General features: G+C 43.8%; 1 protein-coding gene and 1 pseudogene across 4 annotated transcripts in view; one reads left to right on the forward strand and one right to left on the reverse strand.

The window, feature by feature from the left end:
- Window positions 1-2,063: 2,063 nt before the first annotated feature.
- LOC126575920 (ficolin-1-like) lies at window positions 2,064-2,935 on the reverse strand (annotated as a pseudogene).
- A 5,053-nt stretch (window positions 2,936-7,988) lies between these two features.
- LOC126571787 (acetylcholinesterase) overlaps window positions 7,989-13,872 on the forward strand; it is an 11,789-nt gene continuing 5,905 nt past the window's right edge. Inside the window, exons 1-2 of one of the 4 annotated variants that reach the window (XM_050230588.1) lie at window positions 7,989-8,158; window positions 12,183-12,897. In XM_050230588.1, coding sequence (XP_050086545.1) covers window positions 12,668-12,897 — 230 coding nt within the window. In that variant the 5' untranslated portion in view covers window positions 7,989-8,158; window positions 12,183-12,667. Of the gene's footprint in view, window positions 8,159-8,188; window positions 8,498-12,182; window positions 12,898-13,872 lie in introns of those variants that run through there. The other 3 variants (XM_050230591.1, XM_050230589.1, XM_050230590.1) reach the window with 3 other exon arrangements.

The raw sequence follows: 13,872 nt of genomic DNA on the forward strand, positions 1-13,872 counted from the left end.
CGGTTCGAGCTATGGATATCATCCGCGCGGTTCCAGTCCGTTCAGTATGGGCAGCATCCTGACGGGGGCTGCCCTTTGGCATGTGGCACACGGTATTGGCCACCATCATCACCATCGTCCGTATGCGCACGAACATGGTGGTATCAATTCGGAGGAACACTACTACAACCACCACCATAATACTCATCATCATCAGCAACAGGAGCAGCAGCTGGGAGGAGGAGGAGGAGGAGAGGGTGAGACGAGCACGTTGCCACCGGAAGTGGAGAATCCGCACATTCAGGTGAACGCCAACTTCGACTTTGGACCTTCGCCGCATCCTCAGGAGGCGTCCGGAAGCACGACCAGCGAACCGGTGACGCAGGCGAGCAGCACCAGCACCAGAACGTGAGCGATGAGTCACTCGTTCTTCTTATCTCAGGCCCAACATCCCATTACATCTTCTTGTCCTTCTCCTTCTCGGCTTGGCATCGGGCATGGACTTTTCGAAGAACCGCTCGAAACTCCCGGCCATCCAGCTCGCTGCGAAGTGTTTCTGTAATATATTGCTTTGTATTTATTGTGTTAATGTTAATCCAATATGGTCGCTCACTACGATACTGCTGTTGGTAGTGGCCCACCTGAAGAATTCTCCCCCGCTCAGCATCGATCCCCCCTCCCCTTGGATCGAAAAAGAGCAACCGGAGGTGTCTCTGAATCACTCCTCTCGTTGGAGGCAAGGGACGCAACCGATCCGCATGCTCCCGCCGAAGACGCGGATCGCGAAATGATGCGCAATTGGATGGTACGCTGTCCCTCCACCCCGTGTCTGTCTGCCACGCGGGGACCGGAAATCTCATCGCCACGGCACCGGCACCGGGGCCCAATTGGGTGACTATCGTTTGTATTTGATTTAATTCGTTAAGTGGCAGTGGCAGAGCGTGAACAACAGTGCACACGCGGTGGACATGCGGATGCGCGATTCCATGGTCCCACCATCCCAACACCTTCCACACGACTCGACGAAGCCACTTCTAGCCTGTTTATGTTGGCCGCGAAATACCGCCCGCAGTGGTGCTTTGTAACCGCAGGACGAGGAATTTGCAGTTAAGTTTCTAATTGTACTGATTTAACGATTTAGCTGTAGCCTTTTTTTAAATAATAAACAATAAATAAAGAGTATAAGTAGTTTGGGAAAAACAAACCGTGGGACCCACGACATTCTCGATTTGTCGAACGATAAGCGGTGTTACTGTTGCGTCGTTACCGCCGTAATCAAACGAACCAGCGCGTTGTATGCATTCAGATAGTGTAGTATGCGCCTCTGTAGTATGCAAAACGAAGCATGCCGTGGGGGAGCGTTAACATTTGAAATGGAGAGCGCGGAGAAAAGACGGAACATTTTGAGCATGGCCGATTAAAGAAACAGATTGTAAAGGTATGTTCAACAGTAGATCTGTTCAAAAGCAACGTTTAAATGGCATGAAATAACAATCATAAAGACAAAGTTAATGTGTTGTATTGTATTTCAACAATTGCTCACTATTGTACAATTGTACAATTGGTACTAAAATACTACATCTTAAAGATTGGCTCTTTAAATTGGCTGTCAAACTGTTCGATCATATTTTATATTTAGTTAGTATATTACGGACGGTGCCGCATTTATTCGGAAAGAAAGTAAAAAATAAAGAGAGCAGGCATGTAAAGATTGTAATTGATAACAGAAGAAAAACAAAAAAAAACAATCGATGCATACATAGCTGCTAATCTTACAGCACTGATGCTAAGATTATTACAGGTTGATAAGACTCCCTTGAACGAAGTTCAACATTCGTCCACTTTTATCGCCATAGACGGATTTGAACCTAGTTGAGAAAAACTCGTTCAATGGAAATAAAAAAACAAAAACAGATTTAACACATCGGGTGAGTTTTTGCGGATTTACATCGCTCCGGGCAGGTATCTACTTAAATAAAACTGAACTTTGTCCACTTTTTATTTTTGAATGCATATTAAATCATATAAATTGCAATAAACATTGCTATTTGTTCATCAACAACCAAGCCAGTGCGACCAATATTTTACAACTCACGGATCATTATCCTGGTTAGCTTAATCCTCGAACGTCGTTTTTGAATGAGCGCCAAACTATTGATTTATATTGATCGGTAACATTCTTATAGGGTCCGTTCAAAGTTGCAGAATTATCAGAACCGTACCACCAAGCGCCTTCGTCCGTGGCAGCAAAATGACCGGAAGATAGATCATTATCCCTGTCCTTCGTAGAGAACATGGACCCCCTATCGAACTGCGTCATTGAGTCGCCTGCCGTTCCACTATATGATCCCAGGATTTTAAGCCTGTATTGTTCACTCTCGCCACCTACGTGAAAATCATTGTACCGGGAATACCCGTAGTTGTTAAAAAAGTCCTTCATCTCGATCACTATTTCATGTGCACGGGCCGTTGTTATTTGATGAATGTGCTCCAGCCCGAGCCAAAATTCGCTGTCTAACTCTCCAAAGCCGTCTCGATAGTCGACCCAGTTTCGATAAAAATCAACCGATCCGTTGAACCGATGCTGCACTACAATCCAACCGCCACCAAACTTCTCCATCTCACAAAACACTTTAAATCGTGCACCGTTGTTTAACCGAATGATATACACTCCGGATACATTGGTTGGAACATTTCTGCACGATGTGTAGGAAGGTAACATGGGATTCAGCGTTGTTGTAGGTTGAGATATTGAAGTTGAAGTTCTTGGTGTAGTAATACCAACAAAAGCAGCAGTTGTTCTTGTTGTCGATTTTGCCGTTATAGTAGTTGTTACTGTTGGCTCCGTGTTCCTCTGGGACACCTTGTTGCTTGTCGCTTGTTTTCGGAATTCGTGTACTTCGAATTGGAGCTCCAATAGTTTACGATCGATGTGTTCCAACTTTTGCAGCACCATCTCTATGGCGCGACCACATATTCTATCTGCCGACATTTCCAGGACTGCGCTCGTGCTGTCAGGTGTATTTTCAGTTGCTCTTATACACAAACTGGCGTAAAACATAAGAAAACAAACACTCAGCTTCATCTTGTAACAATTGGACTTTGTGAGCACGACAACTGAACAGAACTATTCCTCCGAGCTGAACTGAACTCCGTGCTGTTTGGAACGAGGTTTGATACTAAATTACATTCGGCAGAAACTGCTCTGGCAGGATATGAAACATTCGAGAACATATTTGAGGAGTGATTGTAGATTCCGTTGCGCAAATTATATTTAACAACAAGCACGTGTTTGCTGTGACCTTAAGCGTCATTTTCACTTGATAAGCAGCTGCCAATGCTGTGCTAAATGGTAGAAAAATGTGCTTGAATGATAAGATGCTGCAGTGCCAATTGCAATCATTACCACTAAAAATTTAAGCGACATTGTTTGAAATAGGTAATGGTAACAGTTGTTAATCTACATAACAAAAAAGTAAAAATAAAATTTGTTATTCCAAACTAAACGTTATATGTTTGATTAGTATCCATGAAATATATTGATTTTTGAATCGCTTTCTAAAGAATAGTTATCATGAATATGATTTTCATACATTTGCGTGGCCAACATTTTTATCAAACAAACATGATAATCATTGAATAGCTCTAACGGTTGTAATGTTTTATCATCATAAAAATTCCAAACAATTACACTATGAACTGTCATCGTGGCCCTCGCTAAAGTGCAGCCAACGTTCTCAGTCATTCTTATCAAAACCTTTTTTTTAGAACGAAAGACAGCCAAAAGAAATCCAGCCAAGTAATGAGGTGTGATAACAGCTATGTGGACGCTATTCGCATGCTATTCGTTTGATACGCTGAGAGTAGTTTTATGCGTAGCTGCGTGTTTTTGCACTTCGGATTTATTGAATATGTTACATTTAAGCACTTTTTGTTACATTGTATTGATCAACATTCTTTTAAACATTGCACATTATTTGGCCCAAATGATCAGAAGTCCCTGCAAGAGATGTTAGTTAACGAAATTGGAATGGCGGTTTCATCGGTCAAGCTCGATAGTCACGTGGTTCGGTGTCGGTCAGCAATGAGATCGAGGGGTCACTGGGGCGATGGCAGTAAGAGTGAGACAATAACGACGAAAGTACGACCGTTGGACGGATAAGCGAATTCCCAACATCTAGAGCTGACTATCTCTTAAGCTTGATGAAATCAATCGTTGGACGACCCATTTTCTCTCGCTGCTCTTCTTAAATGATTATAATTGTACACTTTGAAATATTCATTTCAATTCAATTAATTTAGCTAAAATAAGAAGAACATCTATTCATATAAAACATTACTTACTTCCAAGGTATTTAAATGGAGTTATTTGATCGCCACGATGCTGTAATTAAATCAATTATCTAACAGATCACCCCATGCGTCTAATATGTGTTTACACCCTACTAGTACAATGTTTCAAATCTCGAACAACAACACCTCCGGGCAGGCATCCCCTTTCAAACCCAGGAAAGTTGTTATTCTCGCATGCGTGTTGTTTTTCCCGATTGACTTTTGCGCACTTCCTCGAGTGATCCTGTCGCTGACGCAAAACGCAACTGTTTTCACATCATAGCGACCAGCGCAATTCCAGCTACTGCAAGCAACGCAAATGGAAAATAAAACAAAAGTTCTTCAACAGTACCTTCTTATGTGAGAGCTGTTGCATTCCCACTTCAGCAGGATCGCAAGCCCATAGCAACCATAATTCAGCTAAGAGGTCAAACCATAACCTGCGATAACCTACGATCGCCGGAGTTCATAACACATGTAAATCCACCGCTCGACAACAATTCCAGACCAAAAATTCCAAAATAATTGATAATAGCAGATAATGAATTTCGCTTCTTCACTAAAGTGTAAGCTTGACTGCTTCTGACTGAATCTGATTACGCTGGGTAACATCATAGTTTTCCATAAATTCAATAGAAAATTATAAAGATAAATACAAATAAACAATAATCCATGTGTTTTACAGAACAAGAATTGTTTAGCAGTTCAATTACCGTTTGGAACACATCGACCAATCATGGGGGAGCAGGGGTCGCGGCAGCTGATAAGCTGCCGCACCACTTTTGCTGACGCAACAATGAAGCCGGAACGAGAATACAACTCTCGTGACTGCATCCACCCCACGGGACGCAAGAAGGCACGAGATCGCGCGTATCAAGCGCCTTAGCATGAGGAGGACTAACAGGAGTTCAAACAAAACAGGCTGATAATGAAATCGCGAGAGGCCTGGCGCTATACCTCCCTCCCTTGGTAAAAATGGAAAAAAAACAACGGACGATGCTCTAGTGGTTACTGCTAGCACTGGGTCACGCAAATCCGTCAGCGTCCTCACGAGATTTTCATATAAAAGCATTCCTGCGCGAAGCCAACGCCAACATTTCGCGACGATTAACGCAAGCATCACAAGTTCAAGTTCGCACAATTTTCATCATTCTACGATGGCGTTCGACAAGACCTTCAATAGAGCAGCAATGGCTCCAGTTGTTCTACTAATTCTGGTAGTCGTTTTGGCAAACCTGGGAGAAAGTGCTGTGGTGATCAGTCGATCGGAGGTTCAGTCACCATCAAGCTCGTTGACAGCACCGAGCGGTAGTTCTCGTGCCGTTTCTATCATACCGGGCCAGGACAAATATCCTCGGAAGCGTGACAATCTTCTCGAACCTGAGCCGGCACTTGCACCAGAAGAGGACACGAAGGCTGGAAGGAAACACACCTTCACCAAGAACCAGTTGCGGCCATGCACATTCTGCAAATTCTTCTCGACGGCCGCACCGACACCAAAGCCAAGGATATACCTCAATGTCATACGACACTAAACGAATGGCTGCTGGACCTGCGACAACATCACCAACCTCGGCGTGACACAAAGTGTTTACCTTAAAGACTGAAACTAGATTTAATTTGGTTTAGAAAGTTTAAAGCATTAGTACCTCCCTCAGTGGTACAGTAGGGCGCTTGAGTGTAACTCTAGTAGCTTTGTACAGTATTTAAGATGACTATTACTACACTAAACCAAATTAAGGTTTCCCAAATCAACAGCTATGAACACTGCTTAAGGAACTAATCATAAGCTTACAGGAAAATGAGTTCAGTGCATCAACAAAACATGTTTTCGAATAGTAGTATGTAGCAAGAATAAAAGTTTATAAGTAATAAACCAACAAATATTTCTACTTGATAAGTAATTGTCTTACTTGTATCATTATCTGGGCTTCATAGTAAAAGCGCTCGTCAGTAAACTGCTTTTACAATAACTCTGCTCTACTAATAATACTGCTCCTTTCGAATTATCATTTACAAGGTTGTATGCAGGATGAATTATAAAATATTCATATATTTTCTACATTATTGTTGTTGGAAACATTGCGTGGTTTGCATAAAAGCTTACAAAACACATCCAATTTTTTTATCAAAATCAATAAGCATTCCTTCCTTCTTTTATATTATGTATTCATTGTATAGCACCATATATTTGATAATTAATCAAGAGAATAATATAATATAATATAATTAATCAAGAAGTGTTTCTTGATGGCAAAAGTTAAATGTAGTTTATTGCTAAAGAACAAATCATTAACTCTCAACCGATCCACTTTACACAACTTACACAACAACCAAAAAAATGATAAGCTGATTACGAAATTGAAGGATGTTTGTTTCGGTACGGCATTCATACTCGTTGTTATGTTTAAGAATATTTTTAATGTTATTAATGAACTATTGAGATCAGAATAAGTTGTCAAATGTTCAGGTAATTAAAGTAATTAATTAATTAGTAATAATGTAGATACAACTGTTCAAAAACATCGCGTCTTCCGTTTAAAGTACACCCCAAATCGGGTTTCTCATACTATTTTTTTCAGAATCGATTGGATTCTTTATAAATAATTATTGCTTTAAATTAAAATTAAATAAAAGAATACTTGATGTATTATACACAATAGGTAATAATATTTAATTGAGCGCTTATTTGAGAAAGTAGATAAGAGATTTTTTGTCGTTTTTACATTATTTCTCGCTAAATATTCGCTTTCTGCTTACCGTTTGAAAACAGTTTAATAGATGTGATCTTTGCAAACAGCTTTAAAACACCTCCTCATACTCACATTTGTAACCTATAACCGTATCTCTCAATGATCTCAAAGCCAACGGTAAAAATGGCTTGTAAATATTCCTAGCAGATCATGACACGAGAATGACTGATGGCTACTATGCAAAACTGAGCATCAAGCAACTCTTAATTGATTTTAATCACACATTCAGTCAATCCAATTATAATTCACCCAGTCGCGAGCAGCGGAATCAAACGAGAAGATTCTGTCCCCACGCTTAATTAGATCCGATTGCGACACCCTCGTACCTCTCGCGAGCAACAGTAGAGAGATACATGATTACCGAGAGATGCGTTTGCCGAGCATCCCGATCAGTTAGAACGAAGGATTGTCACTGTGGATGCAACCGTAATCGTTTACAATCCTTTCCTTAATTTTAACCATACACGAGCAACTGCTACGAGGTTAGTAACTTAGTACATTGATCCTTCACTAGCTATTTGGAGTCATTTTCTCACGAAACGATATTTTCTCAATTCACCTTCACTGCACGCTCTCACTTCGACCTCACAGAATTACCCAACAGACACAAACTTCCCTTGCGCAACACACGCAATAAGAAATATTGTAAAAAAATATTTGTAAAGTAGAATGACACTAAACTAAATTATTCTTGACAATCATTTTTAAGAGTACATTTATGAGTATTACATTTACTAAAATTAAATCGAAAAATATGCTTTCTGCTAGCATGGTAGGGCACAGTGTATTTCCGCACGCCAGAGAGCTGTTGGTGCTGCTATTGAGAGCGAGCCGAGGGCGTTGGCGAGCAAATGGAACAAAGACAAGACACACCACAAGCCTCCGCCACAGCTTATTCACTGCGGCCAGCGAATGAATCGAGGTGCGTACGCGCCCATCGTCAGTTCATCTCGTCTCAGTGTTTCACGAACGGCGGTGGTGGTGAGAGCGCCATCAGTAAGTCGCTTCAGGCGAGTCTCGAACGATCGGATCCATCGCAACAACCTGGAGCCCAGTGATCTACTGGAACCGACTTTAACACCGTGCTATAGCAGGTGAGATGTAGTTCCAGGCAGTTAGAGAGTTACCGGACGGAACAACCTGGGCTTGATGGCCGATAGAAAATTACGCCATCAGCCTGCCTGGCGTGCATATGGCGGCAACGGTGCTCTCCACAGAGCAGTGCTATTATCTCAGGTGCGCGAACACCAGCAACACCCATCGAAAGTGATAGCGTCGGGCGCGCTCGGGGTGAGATAACGTGCACGGGATGTGACCGACCAGCGTTGTGTGTACGATAAAAGTGCGCCCATTGCGAACAAGGGCCCCGGAGTGCTGCTGAAAATCGATGAAACCTGCGAGAAGGGAGCGCTACCTCAGAGAGTACGGCTCAGGTGAATCATTGTGTCCGCGAACCTCGTAGCAAGGGTGCGGTGCTGTGCGTTGCGTATGCATTCCTAGCACTAGACGTGTCTGTGTTTGTGGTGTAACTGTGAATTCCCCCGCCCGCGTGTCCCGTGTCTGTGGGCAACACCACATCAACCGCATTTGTTGTGTCGTGGAAAGTGGAAAACAATGGTGTTGCTACCGAGCGCAATGATCTCCCATCCCGAAAAGGCGTCTCACGGGGTCTCATGGCGTCCAAAACTGTGAAACTGTGTGTAGCATCCAAGCAAGGCCCCATTGCCATAGAAACGTGTGGACGACGACGGCGACGAGCGTGCATTACGTCACGGTTGATACCTTTTCTCACTTTTCAGCGGGATTAAAATGGAGTAGCCATCCCAAGCCACCGAGATCGTTCCCAAGTCACTCCGGTCCGGGCGTCCATTTGCACTTTCCTCGTCTGTGCACGCGTTGAAGTTTAGCTGCCAGCTCAGCTAGCGAGCGAGCAGATCTTGATGCTTTTCAAGAGGTAGCGCGCGGCGGGGTCATCTGTTTCGCTCTGGCGCACAGAAAGACGTCTTGACTTGCGAGAGTCAAGGGAACGCGACGGTGCCTTAGTCAAACCAAACCTGTTTGACGAGCTTTTATATCGAGCCAGTGTTCCAGCGCTGTAGCGTGGGGGGGATTCCTTCTCGCACACAACAACAATCCACGCATAGTCACAAGGGCAGCATAAAAGTGTGTGCGCGGTTTGTGGGCCCGTGACCGACCCCTTTTGGTAGCACAATCCGGCAGTGCAGTGTTGGATGTATGAGTGCCGGAGCCCCACGAGAAGTCATTCCAGGGCGAAAGATGGCCAAAAAGTCACTTCAGGTTGCGTTCTGGCTGGTCCATTTAACTCCAACGCACACCGCGGGCCACTGCGCAAGAGTCTCAAGCGAGGAAGGAAGAGGGCAAAAGAACCGGGAATGAAGAGAAGAACGAAAAAAAAGGTGGCCCTCTTCTCGAGAGGCCAAGGAAACCTGCCAACGTTTATTTTGTGTTCTGCCTTTTCGGCGGCTTCTCCAGCCACTGTTGCTGCCGATGCGGGGTCTCTTCGCTTGGGTTCTCTATCCATTCGTTACTTACGTCTGACTTGGGTTTCTGCGGACAGGTACGAGGGTGCGCGTTGGTTGCGCAAAGCAGAACACAGAGCTGCTGCTGCTGCTGCTCCCGCTGCATAAAGGTAAACATGCCTTTCCATTCTTCCCTTGAACATTATGTTGGCGGAGATCGATTCGTCCGTTCGTTTACGTACGTTCGTTCGCGATCTACCTTTTTTCGGGGGTTCTCGGGGTCTTTCCTCTTCTTGTTGTTGTTCATTATTGTGAGATCGTAGAACGCTGTTGCTTTACGGGTGTTTCGATCGATCTTCTCTCTCACGATCACGTGAGAATACCGGTGTTTGTTCCGCTGCAACCACCACCGACGCGCGATGGTGGCTTCCCGGCTTATGCGTACAAAGTGACTTCAATGCTGACTTCATGTGTTTGTAGGAGAAGTGGGTGCTAATTATCGCGCTCGCTCGATGCTTTTACCGCCATTAACAAATTGAAGGCATTAAGCATAAGTTCGTAGACCAGCACTGCAGCATGATACAATTCCCCTTTTTGCTGATCATGACACCACGATCCATGATCTATTGCTGTAAGCACTCGATTCAGTTCTTGCAACTTTACGTTTGAAAAAGCATCTTGCTTCGATCAGCAGAAACGGTTTGTGTTCCCTCGAAGGCGGAAGGTAAACATCCAACACCTAGCCCGCCCTGGCCACTTCCTTGGTCAATATTTACATTCATAACGAAGTTGGAGGCCACGATGGTCAACAACTTGGAGACACTTTCACTTGACCCAATTTTTCGATATTTGATACCCATTATTGCAGCCCCCCAGTGTGACACCGATTGTCTGTACGGATTCCAGGCAAAAAAGGGTTTTTTTTTTATTGGTTTGTAAAGCTGACACTGCGACAACATACCTGGCAGCAGCCAACCTACCGTAACGTTGACGTCCAGTGGCATCTTATCAGTTCAGTGGCGTGAAGCCACCGCCCGTGTTGGAATCAATCGGTCACTCGCAACGAACGGTGTTTTTGAAGGTTATGGGACCGTGAACATGCTGTCGATGTGGGCCGTATTCGCCTTATCTTGTGGATCCACTGATAAGCGTTTTTACGAAATGTTACCGATAGCGCGGTGAAAATGGAATGATTCACGCGAAACTAACGTACACTTGACCTGTTTAAGGGAGGAGGCTAAGGTTAATGAGGGCTTGGCCCGCAACAAACAAGGCTCATTTTTGATGACTCTTTTGTGAAGAAACCATTCGAATTATTTTCTTTACCTGAATGTCATGTAAAACTATAACTTTACAGGAATATTTGATTGTATTTTGAAAAAGATACTTTTAAAACTACGTTAATGGCATCAATTTTAGAATAGCATGTCTGCAAAACTGTACTTTTTTCGATGTAGCCACGTGCTGGATATACAAATCGATATTCTATTGATAGATTATAACTTAATCCTCGTAGCTTCGTCATGTTTTTGTTAAATTTTCAACTTTTTAATTTTTCGTAGCATTTTGAAGCAGAAAAAGTTATGCTGGTATTTCGATTTTGATTACGATATTTCAACAATCAATATAACAAGTTTAAATTCAATTTATCCCAAAATGTTGAACAATACTTTTGAAACAAATGATTCTTGATTCATGACAAAATGTAAGATATCAGCCTGATTTTAAAAATAAATACCTTAGCACCCCCTTCCATCGTGAAGGTGATAATGGCACCTTCATCGCGAGCGAATGTTGTTCGATTTGATGCCAATTAAACCTACAAAGATGACCACCGAGGGGGTTAGTTAGACGAAAGTCTTCGCCGTGGGAGCATTCCCACAGCAAAAACCCCTGAAAGGCATCCCGAGAAAGTCATCATCATCGATACTCAAAGACCTTAGCTTCAGCTTTGGAAGAACCACGATCTCCAGGCCGAAATGGGAACTAACAAGGAAGTCGACTTTATATAAATCATTCCTTCCGGATCGACCTCCTTCTCTGCGCGTTGGCCAATCTTGTGGCACCAAGACGATCGCCCGACCAGCTAGCTTTAGCTTTCCTCGGTAATTAACCGCATCAATCGTGGCGAGCATGGCCATGCCATGGACATTGTGCAGGGCATCGAGGGCACAGCCCGATGGCCAAATGACCACAGTAATCCAACTGGCAGTCTCAGAAAATATTACGCCCGAAAGACGGACCCTAACTCCCTCATTTAACCTCCGATCCGACAAACGGGGCGACGGTCAATTGAATTACGTCCGCCTCATCCGCCGAGGGTGTCGGGAGAGTCGGGTTCTCGTTACGCCCAGTGTCACGGTGTCACGGCGACCCAATTAATAAATGATGGCGACGATGGCCAGCAAGCGGAGCACGAGTGGAGAATTAAATTTGAGAAAAAAAAACCCGCGCGAGAAGCTCCAGCCACGGCGACCATTCACCAGCAGCGGGTAGTTGTTGACTCATTGCACCACAGCTCACAGCAGCGAGACCGCGAGAGTCTAATTTCATTTGTCCGACCCATTCAGCAAGACTGACCTCCTCCAACCATTAACTCATGCTGTCGTCGTTGTTGTTGTTATCGTCCCTCGTATAGCCCTTACTCCAAATCATCAGCTGGTTAGACATTGGCGCACACCGACAGCATTACTCATCGAAGACAGTCGCGTTCAGGTCGAAGAGGACGGCTCGAAGTGATTAAGTGCAACACTAGACCACTACGACGTAGAACCGGAGGGTAGAACCATCGTGACTCACGCGACGGGCTCGCATCCTAATGACAACGACATTAACAGCTGATCCCTTTGAATGCCACTGGTTAATGTGATAGTGCGTGTCGCCGTGTGTCTACCGCTAATTGAGAAGCCCAATTTGACCTGAACCTGTGAGCAAACGAGACAAAAGCACCAGTGAGAGTGAACGGAACGAGTGAGAACGAGAGTCCGGAGCGAGCTGACGTAGAAAACCGGAACGTGCGAGCTGGTGGCCGATGAGTCCGATGTGCACCGTCGTCCGTGCCCGTGGTTCCCTTCTGTCAGTGTCAGTACGATCGATGTGCCCGGGGGCACCGGTGGCGGAACTATGGTGCGCTTATCATCACTGGTAGTAGGGATGGCGTGCCAAAATCGACGCCATCGATCCGTCCAGTCACCGGAAACACTGCCACAGCGAGCTACCCTGATCGTGATCGCGTGTGTTGCTGTACTTCCGATCGTCACCAGTCAGTACTACACGACCCGCGATCCTCGGTGGTATTCACGGGAAGGTGACTTCAACTACAAGATACCAAACCCCGGTGAACCGGATTATCGGTAAGTGTGCCACACCGTGATGCAGCGTGATAATATGCCTGAAGATGTGTGTGCTTTGGGTGGTGAGAACTACGCCCAGTCACGTAGGACGTACGTGATCGCTACCGCTGTTTGTGTGAGTTTGTGGAAGAGAAAAAAAACCTCTCTAGTGCTATCGGTGGACTATAAATATTAAAATCCATTCTAATTTTGTTAACGGCTAGAAGCTAAATTCCTTTCTGGTTCTGCTTTATGTCGTCAACGGTTGACGATTAGTCATTGAGTGCTTCAATAGATAACATAGAGCGTTTCCATGGAATGTTTCGAATCCAGATAAAGCCACATTAAATGATCTGTGTGCTTAGGTTTTGTTAGGCCACCTAGCATAAGGTTCAAACAGTTAATCATGCGTGCACCTGTAAGACTATTTGTAGTTAACTCTATGAATCATGTTAACTGTTTTCTGTTTCTGATAGGTTTTCATTGATTATTTGATATTTGAACAGACTAAAAAGTCCATTTTAAAAGTAAAGTATTATATGCAAGAAATTCCAAGTGTAGTGAAGCTGAAAGTTAGTGGCCTAAATGATAAATTATAGCCTACAATTTGTAGGTACAGACAGATATAGGCGCGATAACGATAGAGCACAATCAGAAGGTAAAACGTAGTTAATTCGTACCTTGGTTGATACCAAAGAGCTTTGAAATGAAGCTCAATGGAAATATCCAAGACATATGAACAAATTATATCAATCACTTTCATACTTTTTAATTCTTTAATTAATTGGCCGGTTTTGTAATAGTTGAAGCTTATGCTCAACGAAACTACAAAACATTCTCAAGGACTTATAATTCCCCAAGGACTGATAATTGTGACTTCGACTCTAGGCATACAATACAAAAGCAGATTAGTGACTTTTGCCATTTTACATTCCTCAGCTTCAGCTTAGCTTTCACATAATTATATGCTCTTATGCTAAAAACCATTAAACTACA

The sequence above is a fragment of the Anopheles aquasalis genome, chromosome 2 (assembly GCF_943734665.1).
Source record: "Anopheles aquasalis chromosome 2, idAnoAquaMG_Q_19, whole genome shotgun sequence".
NCBI classification, from domain to species: Eukaryota; Metazoa; Arthropoda; class Insecta; order Diptera; family Culicidae; genus Anopheles; species Anopheles aquasalis.